Source organism: Kogia breviceps, chromosome 2 (assembly GCF_026419965.1).
Source record: "Kogia breviceps isolate mKogBre1 chromosome 2, mKogBre1 haplotype 1, whole genome shotgun sequence".
Lineage (NCBI taxonomy): Eukaryota > Metazoa > Chordata > Mammalia > Artiodactyla > Physeteridae > Kogia > Kogia breviceps.
Window position 1 is genome coordinate 83903940 of NC_081311.1, and position 23881 is coordinate 83927820.

The 23881-nt window shown below is 56.7% G+C and overlaps 1 protein-coding gene across 2 annotated transcripts in view; it reads left to right on the forward strand.

Moving 5' to 3' along the window:
* The window catches only part of PGBD5 (piggyBac transposable element derived 5), an 83901-nt gene that overhangs the window by 41298 nt on the left and 18722 nt on the right, over positions 1 to 23881 (forward strand). For both annotated transcript variants that reach the window (XM_059053325.2, XM_067025744.1), the window contains exons 2-3: positions 10777 to 11204; positions 16693 to 16827. In XM_059053325.2, coding sequence (XP_058909308.1) covers positions 10777 to 11204; positions 16693 to 16827 — 563 coding nt within the window. The remainder of the gene's footprint in view (positions 1 to 10776; positions 11205 to 16692; positions 16828 to 23881) is intronic.

The window sequence follows — 23881 nt, forward strand, 5'->3', positions numbered from 1 at the left end:
CTCAGCCTCTCTGCCTCGCTGCCTCAGAGGCCGCCTTGTTCTTATACGTAGGAACATCAGCGTCATATAGGTCTTTGTGAAGTAAAATAAACGTGATTTATTCCTATTTACTGATAAATAAATAAATATCTCCCTGGGCAGCGTTTGTGGAGTTGGGCTCCGGAATGTGGCCTGAGAGGGGAAAGGCTACCAGCAGGCCGGAGGCCGGAGTCACCCCAGCTCACTCACTGTGACCGTGAGCTTCTCTGGTCCTTGTTTCCTCGTGGGAAAGTGAGGCGGACGTGCCATCTGTCCTGGAGGCCACGGGGTGACCAGCGGGACGGGGTCAGCCTCTGCGCACAGCGTCTCCGGGGTCGCCCTCCCGTGTCTGCACCTGCAGCGTCCTGCCCGTCCCCGCCCGGCCTCCACGCCGAGAAGGGGGAGCCCAGGCCTGTGCTGCTTGTCCCTCACTTGCCCAGGCTTTTTCTCCCTCCCCACCCCACCCCCTGGGGCCTGGTTCTCCATCCCAGCACCCCTTTCCTATCTCTTCCGTCTCTCGTCCTGCCTTCTGTCTCCCGCCAGGGTGTGGGCGGGTGTGCAGGGAGTTAGAGGGAGCTCATCAGCCTCCGGGGACCAAGCGGCACCTGTGCCTTCATTTGTCCTGAGACAGAGCCGGCACCGGCTCTCTGTCTGTCTGTGGGGCGCCGCGGGGCCCTGGGATAGTAGAAACTACACCCCTGTGCTCTTGCTGCTTCCCCCTGAGCCCGGCTTCTCTGCAGCACCCCCTTGTCCCCAGCACACACAGATGCTCAGAGTAAATCCAGAGGGGCTGATGGTGGAAAAGAAGGAGGACGGTGTGCGGGTCTGCAGACCTGGGCCGTGTGGCCTCAAGTGACTGAGGAGTCTGTAGAAGGGGGTAATGGATCGCAGCAGCAGTGAGTCTAAAAGCCAGGAGAGCCTGGGAGCCAGCAGTGCCTGGATTGTAGGGGCCAGCAGAGCACGGACCAGCTGTCCCCACCCACCCCCGCCCACCAGCGATCTAACGGCCGTCATGTCCACATACATCCTTGACCAACTGCTGCTCGGGCCGGGCTGCGCCCTGGAGAGGGAGTCCAAGTTTGACCTTCCGAGGCCCGCTGGCTGGGGGCAGGTTGCCACATGACCTTTACTTTCTCATTTGGGTTGGCAAGGGCCAGACCGTTTCCCTGGGGGCCATGCAGGGCTTCTGGCTTCTCCAGACTCATCGTCTCTGGCCTGTGGCTGAGGTGTTCCAGGGGTCGGGACCAGCCGGTGCCACTTGCTTCTGGTTTGTTTGCTTCTTCAGGCTCCCAGTATTTTTTCAGTGCCGAGACAGGGTTCCCAAAACGGCGCATTTTCTGTGCGCGGCCCAGCGTGTGTGTCTCTGTAGCCGTGTGTTTAATCTCATGTAGGTAAGCACAAAGGCCCACATCTAGGGTCCCGAGGAATGTGAGGCCCGGGTCCCTCACGTCTTCGGGTACGCGCATGCATGCATGCACACACAGGTGCCTGGAAAGGGTCCCCGGCTCCAGGTCCTGCCCCTTTGTCTTCTCCCTCCCTCATCGGGTTCCATAACCCTAACCCTCAACGCTTTTGACCTTCTCTGTTTACTGCCCTCACATCCTAAAGAGCCGTTTCCCTTTTCATTCCCTCGTTTCCTCATTCATTCATCACTCACCCAGCAAGGTACCTGCTGAGCATCTCCCGTGGGCCAGACAGTGTTCTAGGCGGTGAAGATGCAACGGAACAGAACGGACAAAGGTCCCCCGCCTGCGGACCCTACACGCACCCCTTCTGTTACCCTCTCTCCCGGGAGTCACCGTAAGTGACAAAATCACCCTGACTTCCCCGACAGTATCCTAACAATATCCACGACTTCCTGTTGGAACATCAGCAGCCAGATCCCTGGCCGCGCTCCCCCCGGCCCCGCCGGCTTTCAGGGAGGGGTCGTTTCACCTCAGCAGCGCACAGTTCTTTCTCAGGATCTACTCAGCCACGAGAAGACCTCCGAAGCCCACGTGTGCGTTGGTGGCCGGCTTCCAGCTTTCCCTCCTTTCTCCGGGTCAGCCGCTGCCTCACAGCCGTCCTTGCGGTCAGAGCTTCATCACGTACGTGGAGGGTCGCGGCAGCCGCAAAGCCAGAGGGACCCACCGTGTGGGGCGTCTGTGCCCCCGTGCGTCGGGGCGAGGCCTCCAGCGCGTCTTTCCCCAGGTCAGGTGACCTCGCACGAGTTGTTGCCGTGGGCCTGAGCCTCCACGGCTGCGCGTGGGCGTCCCAGGGCCTCGTTGGTTGACTGCTGCAAGAGGAAAACACTGCCAGTTACACGCTTGCTGTGGTGATCGATGCCAAGGAGGCCCTCCACCAGCGCTTCAGGGTTTTCTGTCCTGTCAGGGGCACACTTCCTGAAGCCTAGGATGGTGACATCCTTTTCACTGCTCCTCCCCCAGCGCCTGACGGCATGGTCCGCTTCTGTCACCTCTCACGGAGGAGGGACGAGGGTGGTCCAGGGTGGTCTGGGGGCTGTGGGTGAGGCTGCCATGCTACCTGGAACTGGCCAGGGCTGGCAGCAAGTTGGGGACCTCAGTGGTCTCAGCTGAGGCCTCGTGGACGGGAGGAGGTAGGTCTGGGGAAGGAGCCTGAGGAAGAAACAGTGTCCCGGGTGGATGGAAATCGGGCACGGACCTGATGTGATTGGGGCTGAAGAGCTGCAGTGGGTGTGGTGGCTTCAGGGAAGATCTGGGAAGCGATGGGGGACATTAACTCAGCATCCGTGTGGCCCGTCCTCCCTGGCCACTCTGCACGAACTGGAGCTGGAGGTGGGCAGGCCTTGGACTGCTCGTCACCACCACGTGCCTCCCCCATCAGGTGCTACCCAAGAGGGAAAAACACTTCTGTCCTTTCTGTACCCAAGCAGAGCTTTCAAACTACACCCTCATGTGAAAAATAGACACGGTGTCTAAATGAGACACAAAGTGTGGTCGCCAAGGCTGCTGTTCTGCCACAGCCATCTGGTAAGCGAGCTCCTGGAAGGGGGACAGGAGCCGGGGATGCGGGGTTCATGGATGCCGTCCGCAGGTGGCGAGGCGCTATCACTGGGCGTCGGGCGTGTGCAACGCACCTTAGGCCCCTGACCTACGTCGTCCCACTTCATCCTCACCCAAGCCCTGAATTTCATACTGTAGTTACCTTCCCTTTACCGACATGGAGACTGCAGATCGCGGTGCGGTGCCGCAGACTGAACGTTTGTGCCCCCAGATGCGCATATGCTGAAACCTGACGCCCAGTGCGAAGGTGTTGGGAGGGGCTCAGGTCATGTGGGCGGGGCCCTCGTGTTGGGATGTGTGCCTTCTAAAAGAGACCCACAGAGCTCCCTGGGCCCCTCCCCATGTGGGAACACAGCGAGGAAACAGCCCCCTACGAACCAGAAGACGGCCCTCACCTCGCCGGACACCGAATCTGCCTGCACTTGATCTGACCCTGCACTTCTGGCCTCCAGAACCGTGAGAAGTACATTTCTGTTGTCTGAGCCCCTGCCGGTGGTATTCTGTTGTAGCAGCCCAAGCAGACCAAGACAAAGAGGTTAAGGAATGTGCCCAAGGGTCCCACGCCTGGCGAGTCATGGGGAGCTGGGCCCAGTCCAGGCTGTCCTCAGCTTGTCTGGACAGCAGCTGTTTCAGAATGACGATAGGAGACTTTTATATGGTTGTTGACATTCCTCAAAATAACTTACATCATCGTCTTGTTTCGTTAGTCTTGGAAGGGAGATGATGCAAGTTACCAATGAGAAGCTGAGACCCAGAGAAACAGCAGCTTCCCGGAGGTTCGGGTAGACGGGAACCTGGAGCAGGGCAGCTCCCGACCCAGCTGTGTGCAGCTGTGTGCAGCTCCTCCTCACCCTTAACGCACCCCCCTCCCCAGCACTAAGGAAGAGGGAAAGCTGTGTCTTGGTGCCCAAGTATCTTAGTGGGCTGAGCCTGGTCCAGGGCAGGCGGCGGGTTGGGAATGAGCCTGGGGGGAGGGTGGGTTCAGGGGGAACCTGGTCCAGGCTTTCTCAGTAGCGTGGACTGGTGAAGGCCACAGCACACTGGGCATGGCAGGACTCACAGACTCACAAATTGTCACCAAATAGCCTTGTTGCCTCCTGGCCTTTGGGCTACTGCCAGTAAAGGAATCACAGTTACAGTGACATCTGTCGTTCGTCTGACCTGAGTCTGCTCTGTGGCGTCGTCCCCTTGCTACTCAGGCTGAGAACCAGATCTGGTCAGAGGAGGAGGAGTTCCTTGTTGTGTCTGTACAGACATGTCTGACCTGATCTCTTTTCACGAGCGGAGTCCAAAGAATAGTTTGTGCACGTGAGCTCGACTGTAGAAACACCGCTGCTCCAGACAGAGAGGACGTGGTTGGGGTGGGAGGTTCCCCGGGCCCAGGGGAGCAGGCACGGCCATCCTCTCTCTCCCAGGGCTCTCTTAGCTCAGTGCCCGCGCAGATGGTCGCGGCCACCTCTGCCCAGCAGAGCGTTCCCAGGAGACCCTTCGGAGCAGGTTGACTGCAGGTGGAGGAACTCGAGTTGGCTGTCACACAGAAATCTTAACGTTTTGTGTGAAATAGGCTTTCTTACATGTGTGTATGTGCCTCATACAGTGAGTGCTTCTGAAGGCGACATGTCGGGCTCGGGTGCGTGTCTCCCGTTCTCTGTGTACCAGCGCTTTGCCACACGATGTCTAGTCAAGGTTCTGGATTTAGTGTCTCCATTAGCCCACAGATTAGCCTCTTTCTGTAGGGGCTGCACGCTGCTATTCTATGGTCTGTTCACTAGGAACAGCATCAACTCGGGTGCCCGGTTCCAAAACTGTTTTCTTTATGTTGTCAACTGCTCTGCCAACCACCGTGCTGCATTAGGTCGAGGAAGACCACCCGCACGCACATGCACACACGTGCACAGTTTACTGTTACGTGTCCCTAACAAGGGAGCCCCACAGCTGATACGTTACGTGACTGATGCTGATCTTGGGGTTTTCCGGCCAGGTTTCTGCAGGTTTTCTTACGGCTGTGGAGGGTGGTTAGCGCTTGATGTTCCTCTGTTGGAAGACACCATTTAGGGGACTGTAGCACTGATCTGAGCTCATTTCCATATGTTGGTAAGCGTTGCAGATCAGACCTAAACAGAAGGGGAGCCTCGGTGCTGCCTACAGATGCCCAGTGACATAGGGCAGGGCAGCCCCCCTCCCCCTGCCACACATCCGGGGATGTCGGGGCCACAGCCGGGACTCCTACCCCTGCCTGGAGACCCCTTGATCCGGCTGTGAATTGCATTTGTTACCTGTCACTTAGCTGTGAGCAAAAGTCACGCAAGGGAAGAGGCTTTAGAGCTCTCACGTGGCCGCCTGGCTGCATTCTGCAGTGGAGACTTAGACCTCAAGTGTTTGTCAGATAGCTGGCTTGTTCTGCATATCAGCCACCGGGGGAAGGATAGCAGGCCGCGAGAGACAGGACGGTCACGTCTACCGAAGGTGAAGACCCGCTGCAGCTGGCAATGAGAACAACGGGTCCGCCTGCCTTCTGCGTTACCCGTTTATGCACTGTTGTGTGTTAAGATTTGCCAGTGTCTCCAGTGAGAGGAATATTTTTGTGATGATGCAGGATGTTCCCGTTATATTTTCTAAATTAATTAATTAATTAATATATTTTTGGAGGGCTACATTGGGTCTTCGTTGCTGCATGTGGGCTTTCTCCAGTTGCGGCAGGCGGAGGCTACTCTTTGTTGCGGTGCATGGGCTTCTCATTGTGGTGGCTCCTCTTGTTGCAGAGCACGGACTCTAGGCGCACGGGCTTCAGTAGTTGTGGCAGGTGGGCTCAGTAGTTGTGGCTCGCGGGCTCTAGAGCGCAGGCTCAGTAGTTGTGGCACGTGGGCTTAGTTGCTCCGCAACATGTGGGATCTTCCCTGACCACGACTCGAACCCGTGTCCCCTGCATTGGCAGGTGGATTCTTAACCCCTGAGCCACCAGGGAAGTCCTCCCGTTATATTTTTATACCGTTTGATTTGGCCTGGAGATAAGTTATTTTGTTATTTTTAAACCATTAATTCAAAATATGTGTTCCTCATATATGTCGCAAAACTGCTGACTGTTTGTACCCCAAAGTGCCAGTGTATGCAAAATGCCAATCTCATCTCAAAATGAAAGCCTCAGTCTCTAAAAGGTTATGCTTTCGAAAGCACACAAAGCCAGCCTTTTCTTCCAGACAGGGCAAAGGAGGGGGTCAGCGCCACATGCGGGGTGCCCGGCTGCCTCGGGTCTGGGTGGTGCAGTGGGTGGAGGGAAGGGACCAGCCGGAGCAGCTCCTTTGGGACCGGGACCCAGGCCCCAGTGAGCCTCAGGGCGGACTGGCCGGGACCGGCCATTGTCTGACTTCCACTCACTCTAGGGTGGTTATTACTGCAATCTGATTGATAAGGAAACTGAAGCACAGAGAGGTTATGTGGCCTGCCTCAGGTCACACAGCCAGCAGCTGTGGACAGGGAAGGGGGAAAAGGCATCAGAAGACGCAGAAGGGCCAGGGGGAGTTCTGCAGTGGTTTCCCTCCATTCAGGAAGGGAGGGAGGGAGGCAATTAAACCCAACAAGATCCCAAGCCAGCTCACCGAAGCTGGGCACCTGGTAGGTGTCTGTGACGCACCCCTTCCCACATCCTGTCTGTGACCAACTGTCTCCCACCGAGGGCTCACCTGGCCACCCCAGCTTGGTGTCCTCAGGGAGGTGCAGCCAGGGGTGTGCCAGCTCTTCCCCGCCCTGCCCGCCCACTCAGGCCTCCCATTACACACAGAAGCTGCTGGCTGACCTGACCTCTCCACCAGCCATTAGCACGGGGGGCTGCTGTCCAGACCCCAGACCCTGCCTAGGGGGCTCAGCTCCGATGTTCCTCCTCCTTGGTGGGCGTGGCTCCTTCCTCCTTGCCGCTCACTGTCCATCCACCATTGGCGGGAATGTGTTGGACGTGCCGTGTACTGGGCTCCGGGGCTGCCGGGTGGTCCGACGGCCTCGACCTCTGAGGGTGGCGCAGCAGAGACCGGCCACAGCAAGGGTAAGTCCCCAAGAAAACCACCGCACGCTGATGAGCACGCGGAGGGAGACCCAGTGGGGACCGAGACAGAAGCCCGGCACCGGTCAGCTTGCAGTTGCGTGGGCAGGAAAGCCTACAGCTGGGGATGCTCAGTGAATCTAGCGGCCAGGAGGGCTTCGCCCCCGCAGACGGGCCGGCGCGGACGCAGGCCCTGTGCTGGGAAGAGGTGCCGGGGCCCAGTCCTGACACCAGCTCCGCCGAAGAGCCGAGCACCTGCCTGGCATGCAGCGTGGCTCAGGACGAGTCTGGGGGCGGGGCTTGCAGGGCCCCGAACCCTGAGCTCTCGGGGAGGAATGTGGCTCTGCGTTAAGTGCAGTGGGCACTCATGGGGGCGTTTTCCTTATGCAGGGGGGTACTGTGATCCGGTTTGTGTCTTTAAAATAATTTCCCTGTTGCTGTCAGTTATTTGGGGAGGGGAGATGCCCTTGCGGGAGGCTGCTTTAATCATCCAGACCAGAGGCAGCGGCCGCGTGGGAGGGAGGGCTGCACGCGCTGGTTGGTGGGCATGGTGTGGCGGTGAGGGTGGCAGGACGTGCCGCAGGGGTGGGTGTGGGCCGCAGGAGGCGCGGGATGCACGGTGGTCCAGGTGTCTGGACTGGGGGGCCGCTGGGGAGGAGCGGAGGGCGGGGGGCGCTGTGGGGGACCTGGGGTTTCGGTCCAGACACCGTTAGCTTAACGTGTCAGCCTCTGTGCCAGTCCTGGTACCAGTGGAAGTGATCAGTGATGTGGCCGCTTTTGGATGGAGGCTCCCTGTCTCAGGCCATCCCCACTGCCCCCTCACCTGTAGTCCGTGCCCGTGCCCAGCACACCGGCAGGGGGACCAGGGGAGGAGCCAGAGAAGCATGGGGACGGGCCATGGCCACCCCTCCCGCTCCGTTGGGTCCCCGCCGGGTCTCAGTGACTTCAGGAGCAGCCCAGACCTCCCCCACTCTGCGGGCAGCGAGGACCCCCTGAAGTGTGGTCTGTCGTGCTCACGGTGCTTCACTGGCCAGGCCCGGTTCCAACCCAGGTCCCGTGCCCCTCAACACCTCGAGCCGCTTACCCTCCTCCTGGGGCCTTTGCACGAGACGTTCTCTCTGCCCGAAATACCCTGCAACATCCGCACCCCCGCCCCACGGGGTTGATGACTTTCCACCCATAAAGCCCAGCTCGCGTGGCCCCTTGGGGAGCCTCCTGGACCCAGGAGTCCCCTCATGGGCCAGCCTTCCCCAGCCCGACGTCACCGGGTCACTCTCCGTGGCCTGCTCCCCTCACCCCATCGAGAAGCCCTGGGGAGGGAATACGGCTCGTACTCCTTTCTGTTCCCAGGGTCACCACGACGTTTTTCACTGAACGGTGGTTCCCTGCCACCCTCGAGTGACTGTCCCCTTTCCAAACAGAACATCTGCTTTTGTAGCCGCTGCTGAGAAGGGGGGTTAGGGTTTCCTTGCATGCGGTGGGCTGGGGCGTCTCTGGGGGATGGAGCTTCACTGAGCGGCTGTCGGGGCCCCGCATCTGCAGGCCTGCTGCCACATCCTGGGTTTGGTCCCCTGGAGGCCGAGGGAGCCAGGTGGGTGGTGGTGATGGGGCCTTGAGGGAGCCGCGTGGTGACACGATGGGGTGGGTGGGCGTGAGGGGGGAGGGGAGGGAGACGGCTGTGTGAGTTTATTAGCTGGACGCCAGGATAAGCCTGGGCAGGCGTCCCCTCTCCCCCAGGGCCGCCCCCAGCCCTGTCCCACGCTGCCTTTATGTTTTTGGCAGCGTGGGGTGTCCTCTCCCTCCAGAGTTGCTTCTGGCTGTGCTCTGTGACCCTCCTTTGCCCACCTCGGAGGCGGAGGGAGGCTGTGTGGTCATGAGGACGGCGCACCCGGCTTGAGCTGTGTGCTCGCCGTTGCAGACAGCCAGGGCCCTTGTGGTCGGATGGGACACCCGGAGGGCGGCAGGGGCGCCGTTCACAGCTGCGGCAGGGTGACCGGACCTAGGCCCGGTGGGACGAAGCCGCTCTAAGGCGCTTAGAGGTGGGCAGCCTTGGGCTGCGTCCTCACCTGCAGGACGGGTCGTTGCTTCCCAGGTTAATACCCAGAAAAGCTCTTGATGCCTGAATCAGAAGGGAGAGAGTCTTATCTCGGCTGGGGGTCTGCCCACCTCCGGGGCCTGATTATTAAGCAGATAAGGGGGGTATCAGCTACTTCCCGGTTTCTTCATTCAGCGGTTGGCCAGGCCCGAGTCTGCCGTGTGAATTCACTTGGAAATGGTCTGAGAGGCAAAATGACTTTAAACATAACTTTTGGAAGAGAAAATTTCATTCTGCTTACTCAGCATGATGTAGCCATTAAAATGCTGGTTTTCCTCCTTTTTGAAAGCTACCGCTGAATAATTTATGGCGTCACCCACTGCAAGGTTTGCGGAAATAAAATGATTTCAATCAGGGCGTCCGTGGAGCTGGCTTCCCGGCCTCATTGTCAGGTCAGCCGGGGCCGGTGCCCACGGCACCAGGACCTCCTGGAGCCCTTCCAAGAAACGACTGGTGAAAGAGAATACGGTGGTCACTTTGCTCTCTGGGCCTTGGTTTCTTCCTCTGTAAAATGAGGGCAGTTAGAGCATTCGAAAGCCCTCAGCCTGCCGTCAATGGGTTTCTCTGGATAATGTCTCGGTAAAGGTTACCCAGTCATAGGTACCTCCGTAGGGCCAGGCACTGTGCCCGGGGCATCCCCTGCGTCCCCCGTTCCTCCTGCCCCACACGACAGCCTGGCAAAGCAGCTGTTACTGTGCCCATTTTATGAACGGGAGAGATGAAGAAATCTATCGAAGGCCGTGCAGTGAGCGAGCAGGAAATTTAGGGTTGCGCCTTGCAGACCTGTCCGTCTGCGTTTAAGACCTGGGATGCCTCATGTACACTGTCAGTCTTAATTTTGCTGTAGAAAAGTTGTTTCTCAGAGGCTGCCTAAATCAGTCGTAGAGAAAAGTTGGGGGTGGGCTGGGGGTGAGTTTTAAGGTTCCAACGAACGTGCACAGCTTTTATTAGGAGTCACTAGAAGGATGCAGTAGAAGCAAAGCTTGTCCCCTTCAAGTCTCTACATACCGTTAGCCTGGCTTACATGGAGTTGAAAGCCATGTCTCTTTAAGGATGTGTGTGTGTGTTTCAAAAGGCTGTCCTTGCATTTGTAAAAAACTGTGAGGTTTTCGTTGCATTGGTGAAATTATCTAAACAAGCCCCTTCAGATTTATTTACCAATGAATTTAGAGTCACCACCTAGACAGCACCTAATAGATTACCATCTCACTTGAACGGAATCTTTCGGGCCCCGAGTGGTGAAAGCATTCTTATTTCTAAAGTCACCTTAACTTACAAGGAGACGAGAGCCAGAGCGCCACGCCGAGCTCCTCCATTCAGAATTCGGTGTGTCTCTGGCGGGTGCCCTCCACTCTTCTCCCCGTGTGCCTTTCTCTTCCACGGTGTTGCGGGATCTGCCGGATCTGTGAGGCGGGGCCGTGTGCAGGGCGCAGTGGGGAAGCGGGGCATGGGCAACGCGGGGCGGCGTGTCCTGTCGGGGGAGGGCTGGGGGGCAGGACTCTTCGGGGTGTGTGTTTGGGCTCCTCTCGGGAGGGAAGGTGGCGCTCGGGCGGAGGCCTCGGGGGGACCCAGTGGCCGTAGCAGTGGCGCTTGGCCTGCCTGCCCAGGTCCCATCCGGAAGATGCCGCCCAGCGCCAGTGCCGTGGACTTCTTCCAGCTCTTCGTCCCTGACAACGTCCTCAAGAGCATGGTGGTGCAGACCAACCTGTACGCCAAGAAGTTCCAGGAGCGGTTCGGGAGTGACGGGGCCTGGGTGGACGTGACGCTGCCGGAGATGAAGGCGTTCCTGGGCTACGTGATCTCCACCAGCACCTCCCACTGTGAGTCCGTCCTCAGCATCTGGAGCGGCGGCTTCTACAGCAACCGCAGCCTTGCCCTGGTCATGAGCCAGGCCCGCTTCGAGAAGATCCTCAAGTACTTCCACGTCGTGGCCTTCCGCTCCAGCCAGACCACACACGGCCTCTACAAGGTCCAGCCCTTCCTGGACTCCTTGCAGAATGGCTTCGACGCCGCCTTCAGGCCTTCCCAAACCCAGGTGAGGCCGCCAGCCAGGGCCGTGCCTTCAGGGGTGGCAGTGGGTTGGGGAAACGGTGGGTAGTGACCTTGGCATCCTCTCCTCCTGCCTTGACCCCGAGGTCACCTCTGGGGTATCCCTGTTTGTCCCCCAGGCCACCAGCCCATCCATCCCCGTCCGATCGAGGGAGCTGATGGAGGAACAGCTCCAAACCACATTCAGCGTTTTGCTCCGAGATGCAGTTTCCCTCCTCTTTTTCCCTCATGCTCCCTCTCCTTTAATTACACTTTCTTTGTAAACTATGGTTTGCTCAGGGTAATGCTAATTTTCTTGTATCCTCCGAGTATGTGCTTATCTGCTGGTGGTGAAAGGAGGGGAGAGGCCTTCTAGGGGGTGAAGGGAACGAGTCTGGGGTGGCAGCCGTCCTCAGGCCGTCGGAGTGGCTCAGGTGCTGGGGTCCCCTGGCCCGGGTGGAGAGCCGGGCGCCTTTGGACTGGAGGTGACGAGCCCCGGCCCTGGCTGTTAATGGCCCCTCACCTTCCTCGCTTCCTAAATGGAGGCTGTGTGTGCTCTGAGCTCCCGAGCCCCGGCCTTCTGGTTGGCTGGGGCAATCGCATTTGGCTGTGGTGAGACAGTTTCAGAATCGTCCTCAAAGTTGCTTTGCTGGTCTGGAAACTGAGGAGGTGGCTCTTTCTAGAAATTTCTCTAAGGAAAACATCAGGAGGTTCTTGGCCCACGTGAGCCCAGTTCCCTTTGACCTGTTCCACACGGAGACAAAATCTTACTTCTCTTTTATTTGTACACGTAAAGACCCACCCACCCACCTGCTTTTCCTTGTGCTTCTCCTTAAAGGCCTTCCTCACGAGCCTCAAGTTCTTTTCACTGTTCTCTTTGAGATCCTCTCCTAATTCCCTGACTCACCTTCTCTGCACAGCTGGACGGCACAGGGTCTCTGTGGGGAAGATAGTGTCCTGTGTCAGGTCCGCAGTCCCTGCATGGTTCTCCCGTCTCTGCTCTGCTGTCCTGTGAATGTGCCGGCTCATGAGGTCTCCAGGTGTCTGTGATGTGTCTTCTGACTCCTGGGAGGTGTTCCCTCCTCTCTGCCTTTGCAAGTTTCCCATCTCCAGGACCCCGTGTGACTCCAGGCTTCCCGAATCCCCCGACTATTCACAGGGCAACGAATGCCGTTTTGTCTTGTCACTCACCTTCCTTCTTACCAGGAGGTGGGGTCTTTGGGGACACACGCCCTGCCTTATAACAGGCCCTGCAGGACCAAGTACAGGGCTGGGCGTGGTTTTTTTGTTTGTGTCTCTGAATATTTGCTTGGTTGAAAATGAGCCAGACCAGAGACACATTGGCTGGGTTGCAAGGGGAAAAAACAATATTCTGGCCATCCTTGGCATCAAACATTTGAAGAGCTGCTGGAGAGGGCTGTGAGCTCACTGAGACGAAACATCTCAGAGTCAACCAGGCAACTCCACGGGTGGTTGATATTTAACAGCCTAAAGAAAAGGCTGCCCAGGGTCCTAACAGCCCCTAGATGAGCTGTACCCGTGATTACACCCATGTTTGTTGTGTGCCTGCTGTGTGCTGGCCCCAGGCAGCCTGACCCTTCTGGAACTGCAGCACCAGACACCTGAGACCTGTGTCCCTGGCGATCGCCATGCCTGTGTGTGTGTCCCCAGGGTCCGTTTAGCCCGTGGGCACACTGCAGCACCCACTAGCGAATTCTGAGCTGTGTGGCCTCACCCCCTCCCAGCCGCAGACATGGGTGCCATGAGGGGGGCAGGTGTCTGGGGCGGCAGCTCTGCCCTCCTGCGTCGTACGGCTCAGATGGGTACGAGGGGAGACCCTGGAGAGACGGTCACTTTATCCTTGCTGCCCACATCTTTTCTTTGCGTCCAGTCAATGAGACTGAGAAAAGAGGGGCTGACATGAGATTTAGTCTGGGGAAGGGCTCTCGGCTCTCTGCTCACGTTGGGGTTTCCCCCCCGACCTTTGCTTTTACTTTTTTTTTTTTTTTTTTGCGGTTCGCGGGCCTCTCACTGCTGTGGCCTCTCTCGTTGCGGAGCACAGGCTCTGGACGTGCAGGCTCAGCAGCCATGGCTCACGGGCCCAGCCGCTCCGCGGCATGTGGGATCTTCCCAGACCGGGGCACGAACCTGTGTCCCCTGCATCGGCAGGTGGACTCTCAACCACTGCGCCACCAGGGAGGCCCTGCTTTTTCTTTTCTAAATTTTACTTTGTATTTAATTTTTATTTTTACCTTTGTATTTGCAAACGTATGTGCTCTCGTTGCTACCATTTTCCATCCCGTGCTCTATGTGTTCGTCAGGATCCCAGCAGGAAACAAATGCTATGTGCCAGAAGGGCAGTTGCAGAGAATTGGAAGCAGGGACTGTGGACAGTCAGGGTTTAAGGGCATCACCAGAGTGGCGAACACCTGGTCTGGCAACAGCAGGAAGCCGCCGTGAGCCTGTGCTTCTTGAGGAGCGGAGCGGGGCAGCGACGGCTGCAGCCCGATGGCGCAGGCGGGCAGGCAGGATGGGCTCCCATCTCTCCTTCATCCCTCCCTCGTGGCCACACAAGCCAGGCGCTGGGGGCAGGGCCCTGGGGCGTGCGGTTTATAAGAGGTTGGCCACCAGCACACAGCGCAGGGTAGGAAGGTGGAGAGGGAGTCTGGGGGGCAAACAGTACCCGGTAGAGTCCACCCACCAGACAGGAACACGAGGCAGAGGGGAAGTCAGAGTCCCTGGGACTGGCTTTCCAGTGGGCTGGTAATCACCTGGAATTTCGTCTTCCTCCCGACTCTGGACCCCATTGAGCCAGCTCTGCGTGAGGAGGGTCAGCCAAAGGAGGTGAGACCAGAAGGTGCAGCGTGGATTGGAGCATGCTCGGGCCTTCCTGTGGGCTGGTGGTCCCGCCAGCACGGGCCGTCGAGGGGCGGCTCTGGGCACACACGCGCACGCCCTTAGCCTTGCTGCTGCAGAGGCTGCCTCGTTCTTACACATAGAGACATCAGGGTCATATACGGCTTTGTTAAGTAAAATAAAGGCAACCCTCAAGGTCTCCTGGCTTTCCAGCTTCTCCTTCTCTGAAATCCCTGTTGGCTCTGGAACATTCCATTCAAGGAGAAGGTGTGTTTTCAAGTTGCAGTCCTCCACCCCGAGGCCTCAGGGCTCCATGGACCCATCTTCACTCTGCTTGTTGAGGCCAGTGGGAACAGTCCCCGTTCCATCCCCCAGCAGGCTCCGCTCCAGGCTCCGGGGAACGGCTCTGCGTCGCCTCCATGCACACACCGCACCTCGGCACACGGCACACAGCACCCTCTGCCCTGCAGTCTCTGGAGCCTTTTTACTCCAGCAAATGTGACCCTTTGGGAGGAGCTTACAGAGCCTCCGGACTCCATTAGTAACCCCAGCAGCAGGGTGCGCCCACGCACGAGTGTTTATACACAGCTACTAAATGGGGAGATGCTGCATCTCCTCAAGCCCGGGGGCAGATTAGTTAAAGGAGGGTCGGGGGAGGGACCTGGAAGTCAATACATGGCTGCCGTGTCTCCCCTACATAACCACTGCCCCCCCAGCCTGAGCTCGTCCTACCGGGAGGGACTCAGAACACACAGCTGGGTGACAGCAGTGCTGGCCGACGACAGCCTGGCAGAGGAGGGGGCAGTTTTCGGAGCTCTGGAGAGCACCCTACCCCATGCTGCGCTCAGCTGTGACCCGTTCCACATGCCTGAATGAGAGTAGAAAAGAGGAGAAGCCATGGAAGGCCAGGCGTTCCTGCTGGGTCTTTTGCTTTGGTGAAGCATGTGATTAAATAGAAACTTGAACGGGATTCTGTGATAAGTGCAGGTGGAGTAGAGGACGTTGGCTTTCTGGAGAGCAGAGAGAGGGCCGCATCTTCCTCACTTCCCGCTCCACCCGCCTGACCCTCCGTGTGTGGGACGTGGCCATCCTGCTACAGTGGTTCCACATGGGCTTTTGAAGGTTTGGGGAGCCGCACGGAGCCAGGCACGAGGTCGGCCTCTCCAGCCTCCCCTTCGTGAGCTCAAGGCAGGGGAGGCCGGGCTTAATGTCCCCCCCTTCCAACAACAGAACACTGAAGGGGCTGGTATGCACACCTAAGACCCAATGCTGCAGGGCAGTTAGTTCTTAAGTGGAATTCGAGGTAACATTAATAGGAGAGTGGAAAGCCACTGTCCATCTCACACTTGGTCAGTGTTATCCCCTGTTCTGCCCTCATCAGGCCACATTCTGACATCACCTGGGAGCTCGCTGGGAATGCAGAAACTCAGGCCCTGCCCCAAGCTTTCCGAAACAGAACCCACATTTCATAAGATTCCCAGGTGACTAGTTTGTTCATTCAAGTTGAAAGGCCCTGATGGAGAGCAGGCACGGGTACACTTTTTCTGTCAGTGGCCACGTATTAGACTTTGGGGGCCGTGTGGTCTGTGTGGGGACCTTGTAGCCCAAAAGCAGCCCCCGAACAGCACATCAGTGAGGGGCACGGCAGGTTCTGGGAAATCTTGATTTACAGCAGGCAGTGGCCCAGCCCCTGATCTGGAGTTTTGTGAAGAGTTCTTGGAATCGTAGTATTTCCAGCATTCCTCATTTCAGTGAACCACACACGTACGTACCAATCCGTAAGGACGCTTGAAATTGGATTGGAAGGGAAGTGTAGCAGGTTCCTAAAATTTACCCAGAAGTTCCCCCCAAAGCTTTAGCTTGAAGCAACAAAACTTGGGGCACCCTTGGAACCTGTTTTTATGCCATTTCTTTTTACCTTATTGTCTTGTCATTGAAAAAGTCCTGTCACCGTGCCATCGAGAAGTGGAAATAGGTGAAGTAAGTTTAAAAATTGCCTGGGGAGTCCCACGTCAGAAAGGACATGGTGACCCAGAGGAGAGCCAGAGGCTGGGTTGTGGCAATGCGGGAACTGGGTCATTTCAGGAAGAGTTTTTAACAAGAGAATGTTTAGCCTGGGAAAAAGAAGGTCATGGGCCAGCATGAGAGCTGTCCGCAAAACCTAAAGAACCTAAAGAATCGTGTGAAGTTGGGTCAGTAGGTTTAGGTTAGATGTAGGTCACCTTTGCATCAGTGAACGGTTGGAGCGTCCATCAGTGGAAAGGTTCTCCTTGAAAGGAAGTGGGTGCCTCCACCGGGCATGTCCAGCTGGAAGTCAGGACCCCTGCTGGAGGTCCCTCACCCAAGTGAGAGTTTGGACTGAGGACCTTAGGCCAATAATAATAACTGTCGTGATGATTTCCATTTACTAAATACCTGCTAAGTGCCAGTCTCTCATTTAATCCTCCCCCAAACACTGGTATAGACAAACGAGGAGACTCAAGGGGACCCAAGGGGACTCAGGATCAGAGAGGTAAAGTAACTTAGCCAAGGTCACACAGTTGGTCAAAGGCAGAGCCTAGATTTGAGCCCAGACCTGAAGACCCCTCCTGAGCTCACTCTGCCTCCCATGAGAACCTCTGCTTTTTCTTTCCTGGCAGGTGCTCCACGAGCCCCTGATTGATGAGGACCCTGTGTTCATTGCCACGTGCACGGAGCGGGAGCTGCGGAAGAGGAAGAAGCGGAAATTCAGCCTCTGGGTCCGGCAGTGCTCTTCCACCGGCTTCATCACCCAGGTGAGCCCGGGGCCGGCCCTGGAGGCCAGGGGAGGGTTTGGTACCTGGTGAACTTGCCCACTTACCCTTTTCACCGCGCCTCACTAGATGCTGCAGCTTAGGCTGGGCTGCGCTGCTCTCTTCCTCGCTGGGGCACGGGGCTAGCTGGCGTTGCCCGCTGCACGTTCTTCCTGCCCGCTCTGGCCCCTGGGGTTAAACAACAGCTGTAAACACCCATCAGGGCTCAGGCCCTTACAGTGTCAGCCAGAGGCTTCACCAGAATGGTGGGCACAGAGGTCGCTGCCATGGCTCTCGAGAGCACACCGTGTGATACCCCAGAAAGACCCCCCCAGACCCCGCTGGGGTTCTGTCCTAAGGACACCTTCAGAGGCCTGCAACGGCATCAGGAGCTTGGCCCTCTGAGCCTGCCTTGCTGCCTGCTTCCTGGCTGTGCCCTGAAGAGGTGGCCGAGCTCTGCTGCGGGAACAGTGTCAGATGCTGAGTGCGCGGAAGGAAGAGGTGGGGCTGGCGAAGCGGGCCCCGGCTGGGCTGGTTCCTCCAGCCGTGCCGCTCAGGCCACTCGGGGGCCCTCACTGCCCTGCCCGGCTGCAGCCCCAGGCCCAAGGCGCAGGGGCTATGCACAGCTCCTCCCTGCCCCCGAGCCAGGGAAGGATTCATAGGAAGGTTCAGCTGAGCATCTCCGCGCCGCATGTGCTCGAGCCATGGCAAGGAAGGTGCGTGTGCCCCAAGCAGCAGCCCGCCCTGCCCCGCAGGCCGGGGGGCTTCAGGTTGGGCTGGGCCCGGGCTCTCCAGCTGGGCTCACGCACAGGCTTCTGGCTGTTGCTAGACAGACCCACCCCACAGCGGGAAACATTCTGGACGTACAGCCTGGGCCCTCCCTCCCCACACAACCCCTGCCATCTCGATAGTATCTTTTGCAGTGACACTGCCCTGGGGACAGGGGAGTCCGTTTCACTGTATATATATGACATTCAGTCATTCTTGGAATAAATACTTACTGCCGAGTGCTGCGGCCTGCAGCATCGTGCCAGGCACCAGGGTACAAAGTCATGGCTCTGGCTTCCCAGGGGTCTGCCTGTGCCGCTTTTGAAGGAATGTTCGCATGCGGGTTCTGTGTGCATCTGGCATCACTTCCTTTTTACTGTAAACTTGACGAGTAGCGAGGAGTCACGACCATTACCTGCAAGGCCCCTTCCTCCCTCCCTCTCTCTCTCTCCCTCTCTCTCTCTCTCTCTCTCTCTCTCTCTCTCTCTGTACAGGTTCCTCCTAGTTTCTGTGAAACCTATAAAATCCCCATCTGTCAGATAAAAGGTTCGGATTGGTACCTTGAAGTTTCCTTTTATTTCTAAAACTCTCTGATCCTAGGAAGCTTTGTGCAGCTTGAGGGTTTGAATTTAGAAGTCAGGATTGAAGCTGGCAGCTCCCGGTCCCAAGCAGTCTGGCCTCTGCCGTGGCGGGGGCAACTGGAAGCCCCGTGCACGCAGGTGCTGAAGGGGTACCTACCCTTGGCTGCAGGCTGTCCCATAGCAGGTGGAGTGAGGACTTCCGTGGCCTCCCCAGTTCGTTGGTCGAGACGAAGGTGTTTGTGGTGGCAGCAAACCAGGGAGGGACACCTCTGAGAAGGACCCATGCGGCCTGGGGACGGTTGTCTTTTTAGCATCCTGGCCCTTGTCTTGGTCCCCTAGACCCTAATCCTGGTTAGGCAGTGGCCCAGGCAGATCCAGCCATGGGGCAAGGGGCGGGGGGAGCCTCCCACCCCCGAGCTTTCACACCTGCATCTCCTCTGTTCTCACACCAGCCGTGAGGTACAAGGGGCAGCGGTGTGCACACCCGTTTCCCAGATGAGTTGGCTCAATGCTGCTAATGTTCAGGGGCCCCCTCCTTGGTTTTGAGGGCCGGCTGCAAGCCCAGCTCTGCTACTTCCTGTGTGAACTAAGCCGGCTCCCAAATTGTCCTGGATCTTAGTGTCCTTATCTGTAGAGTGAAAGGATGGGGGGCCCTAATCAGTGAGGCCCCTTCTACTGCAAGGTTCTGGGATTCTTCCCTTTTTTTTTTTTTTGCGGTACGCGGGCCTCTCACTGTTGTGGCCTCTCCCATTGCGGAGCACAGGCTCCGGACGCGCAGGCTCAGCGGCCATGGCTCACGGGCCCAGCCGCTCCTTGGCATGTGGGATCTTCCCAGACCGGGACACGAACCCGTGTCCCCCGAATCGGCAGGCGGCCTCTCAACCACTGTGCCACCAGGGAAGCCCTGATTCTTCTTTTTTAACATCACCTGTGGGATGGTGTACGCAAGCCCATTTTCTTCATTTTAGTTTGTCAAATAAATTCTTCTTGTAAATAACTTTCCACTGGAGAATCCCGGTTGCTGAGCCTAAAGAGGCTGTGGCCGTCCTGCTGCCCAAGTGGCCCTTCGCCCCCTGCTGTCCTCCCGCTGGTAGCAGGTCTGAGGCCGGCCGATGGGAGGCCGGCAGACGTGGCGCATGAAGGGGTTGGAAAGGGCATGTGCGTGGTTCTCCTCTGGCCTCTCCGCCCTGACCATGGGCAGATGTCCCGCTGGATCGCTGAGTCCTGAAACCATGAACTCATAAAAGCGATCGCGGGCCACTGAGGCTTTGCTGTTGTGTGTGACACGGTAACAGAATTGCCCCGGGACCTGCCAGTTAGGGTCCGCAAAGCTGACCAGATAAGTTTCTTTCCGTTACCCTGTCATGGACACAGCTGATACCTGGAAGGGACAGTGGATTCCAAGGCCTGGCTTTGGCTTTATAGTGTCATTCGGCCAAGACTGTAAGGTTTGCTGACTGGACTGCATGCTTCTGAGGTAGGGCCGCATTGGGGATTAGCTCCGCTTGAAAGATTCTAGATCAAGGTTTAAGTGAGGAAACAAACATTCCAGATTGGTAGTGGTTTCTCAAGTGGTCCCAGTAAAGGTGATTGTGAGAGCTGACCAGGAGCTCCAGGCCTCAGAAGCTGTGAGTGCTTCCTCTGAGGGCACCTGAGCAAGGCGGGAAAGCCCACAGTTTGACAGACAGTGCTGCTAACGGGGAGGGTGTCCAGAGGAGCCCCGGTATTTTCAGTACTTTTATGGGTTCACTAGTCTTGAATTCATCTGAAGGGGAATCTCAGAATCAGATGAAAGTGCTTAAGAGTCCTGGGTGATCTAACCCGTGAGAAGACGGCAGGGAGGTGTGTGGGAGAAGAGGTGAATTGTGTCGCCCTGAAAATTAAGGAGTTAACGTGTTTCACTTCTGGGAGTGCGAGAGGCAGGGAGTAAAATGTTTCCAGGAGGAAGAAGCCATCAGAGCAGGTGCGGTCCCTGCAGAGAGAGTCACACCCGCATGGAGACACTGTCCCGCGTGATGAGGTGGCACTGCCTCGTCTGTCCTCAGCTCTCTCCTCCAGCCCTCCTTCCAGAATCTCATATGAGAGGCCTGGATCGTGGTGGGGCCATTCCCCCTCTTGGCGCTTGTAGAGCTGCCCTGCAGGCCTACTCACCACAAAAGCCCTCGGATCCAAGGTGTCTACCTTGGGGTCTCCCCCTGCACCGAACACCGAATCAGCACATGACGATGCCAGCCTGCAGTGCTCAGGGCCGAGGAACAACCAAATGAGGCCACCCACACTGCCCTGGGAAGGAGACTGCTGCCTGTAGGAGTGGGGCCAGAGTCTGAGGGAGTCTGGCAAACTGTCATCCGAGGAGCAGTGAGGGGTGAGATTTGTATTGTGTCTTGTGGGCCTGTCCTGAAGGAATGTATCTTCTTTTTTTTTTATTGTGGTGAAATGTACGTAATGTGAAATTTACCTTTAAGTGGCATTAAATACATCACAGTGTTGTGCAACCATCATCACTATCCATTTCCAGAACTTTTTCATCATCCCAAACAGCTGGGAGCATCTCTCTTAGCTGCGGGATGATACACGGTCACCCAGAAAGAGTAAACTCCCCCCAAGCAAAGGCATCCTCCCGATACACCATGGATGCTTCTGGAGCTCGGAGGCGGGGTCACCTGGCACCCTGGTCTGGTTGAGTGTTCAACTCTGGTCACACTCCCCCTGGTCAGGCTGCTCTACCTGCTGTGCCTTTGGGGCTCCCAGTTACGGGCAGGTGGGTGGCCGGGACAGTGTATGTGCTCAGCTCTTGGTCCCAGCGCGGGCCGTCTGTATTCCGAGCAGGAGAGGCGCTCGCAGTCACGTGTAGTGTTCTCGGGTAGTCTGTTGTCAGATGGCTCTGGTGTGGCTGGGAGGGGAAGGGGGCAGTTACAGGGTGCCCGTGAATGCCCACTCTGCTTCACCTCTTTTCTGACCCGGCCTTTCTGGTTTTACCCTCTGACGTTAGCAGGGCTCGGAGGGTGTGATGGGTAATTTCATGCCAATTTGGCTGGGCCACAGTACCCAGATATTTGGTCAAACACTATTCTGGATGTCCCAGTGGAGGTATTTTTAGATGACATTAACATTTAGATCAGTGGACTTGGAGTAAAGCAGATTGTCCTCCCTTGTGTGGGTGGGCCTCATCCAATCAGTTGAAGGTCTGAATAGAAAAAGCCTGACCTCACTGAAAGGAGCGGCAGTTCTGCCAGCAGATGGCCTTTGGATATGAACTGCAGCTCTACCCTGGGTCTCCAGCCTGCCAGGCTGTCCTGCAGATTTTGGACTTAACGAACCTCCGTAATCACGCAATCAATTTCTTGAAATAAATATCTCTATTTCTTGCTAGATGGATGGATAGTTGGATAGAACTCTCTCTGTATCTGTGTCTCTATCCTGTTGCTTCCACTGCAGAGGGATTTCCGCTACCACCTAACTCACACAGCCTGTTTTGTGTCTGAGGTTCCCTGGGTTCCTAGAGGGCAGGGACCACGTCTTCTTCAGCCTTCCCTCTCTAGAGCCTAAGGGGCTTGCCAGCTTTTTTTTTAAAATTCTGAAGTCAGAGACATCCCTATTATCAAGGAGTTTACAAAATAAATGGGAAAGCAAGACGTCTACAAAGGAAAACCTAAGTGCATGTTGTTTCCTAACCACACTTTATGGCATTCGCGTTGTGCTCAGCACTGAAGACCCAGAAGTGAATGGAGCCCTCATGGCCTCTCTCATAGGAGAGATGGAAGTATGAAAAATATTCATGAGTAATAGATGCAAGGGAATACTACTCAGCCATAAAAAAGAGTGAAATCATGCCATTTGCAGCAACATGGATGCAACTAGAGATTATCATACTGAGTGAAGTAAGTCAGACACAGAAAGGCAAATACCATATGATATCACTTATATGTGGAGTCTAAAGTATGACACAACTGTCCTTATCTATGAAACAGAAACAGACTCACAGACATAGGGAACAGACTTGTGGTTGCCAAGGGGGAGGAGGGTGGGGAGGGGATGGAGTGGGAGGTTGGGGTCAGCAGGTGCAAACTATTACATATAGAATGGGTAAACCACAAGGTCCTGCTGTACAGCACAGGGAACTATATTCAGTATCCTGTGATAAACCATAATGGAAAAGAATATGAAAAAGAATGTATGTGTATAACTGAGTCACTGTGCTGTACAGCAGAAATTAACACAACATTGTACATCAACTACACTTCAATAAAAAAGTAAGTTAAAAAATATTCCGGGCTTCCCTGATGGCGCAGTGGTTGAGAGTCCGCCTGCCGATGCAGGGGACACGGGTTCGTGCCCCGGTCCAGGAGGATCCCACGTGCCACGGAGCGGCTGGGCCCGAGAGCCATGGCCGCTGAGCCTACGTGTCCGGAGCCTGTGCTCTGCAACGGGAGAGGCCACAGCAGTGAGAGGCCTGCGTGCCGAAAAAAAAAAAAAAAAAAAAAGAGTAAAAAATATTCCTAAGTACAGTGTGACCTGTGTGTGAGTTGACAGGGGGGAGCCAGTGTCACTCGCCACAGGCCAGCCCCGAGCATGGCCACTGAGCAGGATGCAAGCTTGACCAAGTGTCTTGCTGTCCTTACTTTACACCTGGGAAAACCGAAGCGATTGAGTCATTTACCCCAGATCTCCAGGTGTTGATAGGTGGAGGCAGGAACATGAGCCACAGAGCTGGCCGGCCCCCTACCCCGCGGTCTCCGCTCCCAGGACCCCTTCAGGGAGGGAGCAGGAGACACCCAGTGACCCGGCTCGGGGCCATTGCATGCCCATGCAGTATTTTCTTTCAAACATGGGCGGGTGTCTTTGACACCCCTCAGATAGTTTCTGTGACTCGCCTTTGAAGTGTCCATTTCAGGAGAATCAGGTGATCCGCGGTGTTTCTGTCCACAGTGGAGAATCCTCAAGGCTGATGGAGGCTCCCACAGCCTGGAGCATTTGTCACGGGTCCCCTGGAGGATCTTTAGGCTTCGTGACCCCAGGTTTTGACAACAGTGGAACAAGCAGGTAGGGGAATCATTGGTGACGTGAGGCTCTGACCGTCCCGAGACGCACTTGCTCCTTGGGTACAAAGCTCTGTGCTCTGAGAGCACGGCCGATGCCTTCTCTTTGCAAAACCACTGCCGTTTCCAGATCAGAGGCGTGTGGTGCACTGGAGAGAATGTTCCTGGTGTGTCACAGGCCTGCCGAGAGCTGCCCCAAGCCTAGCAGGTCCTCCGGCCCATGCCTGTCCCCTCGCCCATGGCTCCCAGTGAGCCGCGGGGGGCAAGGAGGGGTTTGTGCAGAAGAGGGCATGTCCGGTTTCAGGGGAGGCCATGTCACTGGGTGCTTGGGGGCTCTTAGTCTGTGACACTGAGGTCAGTCATCTTGGAAGCCTTGTGACGACCCTTCCATGGGCGCAGAAGGAAACTGTCTCTGTAGAGACTGTTGTCCTGTCTCTACAATGTCAGAAGGATTGAGAATAAAGGGGGGAAAACTGGTGCACAGTTTAGTTAGTGCTGTGTTGACCTACGGTGATTACGTGGAACCCTGAGACTCTTTGGGGAAGAAAGAAAAGAGTCTACTCATGAAAAAAAAAAGCTGGTATGGTCAAAAGCTCCGAATTCTCCCATTGGAATGTGTTGAACCAGGCCGCCTGCCTCTGCAGTGTGAGACCCAGGGTCCCCGAGCCA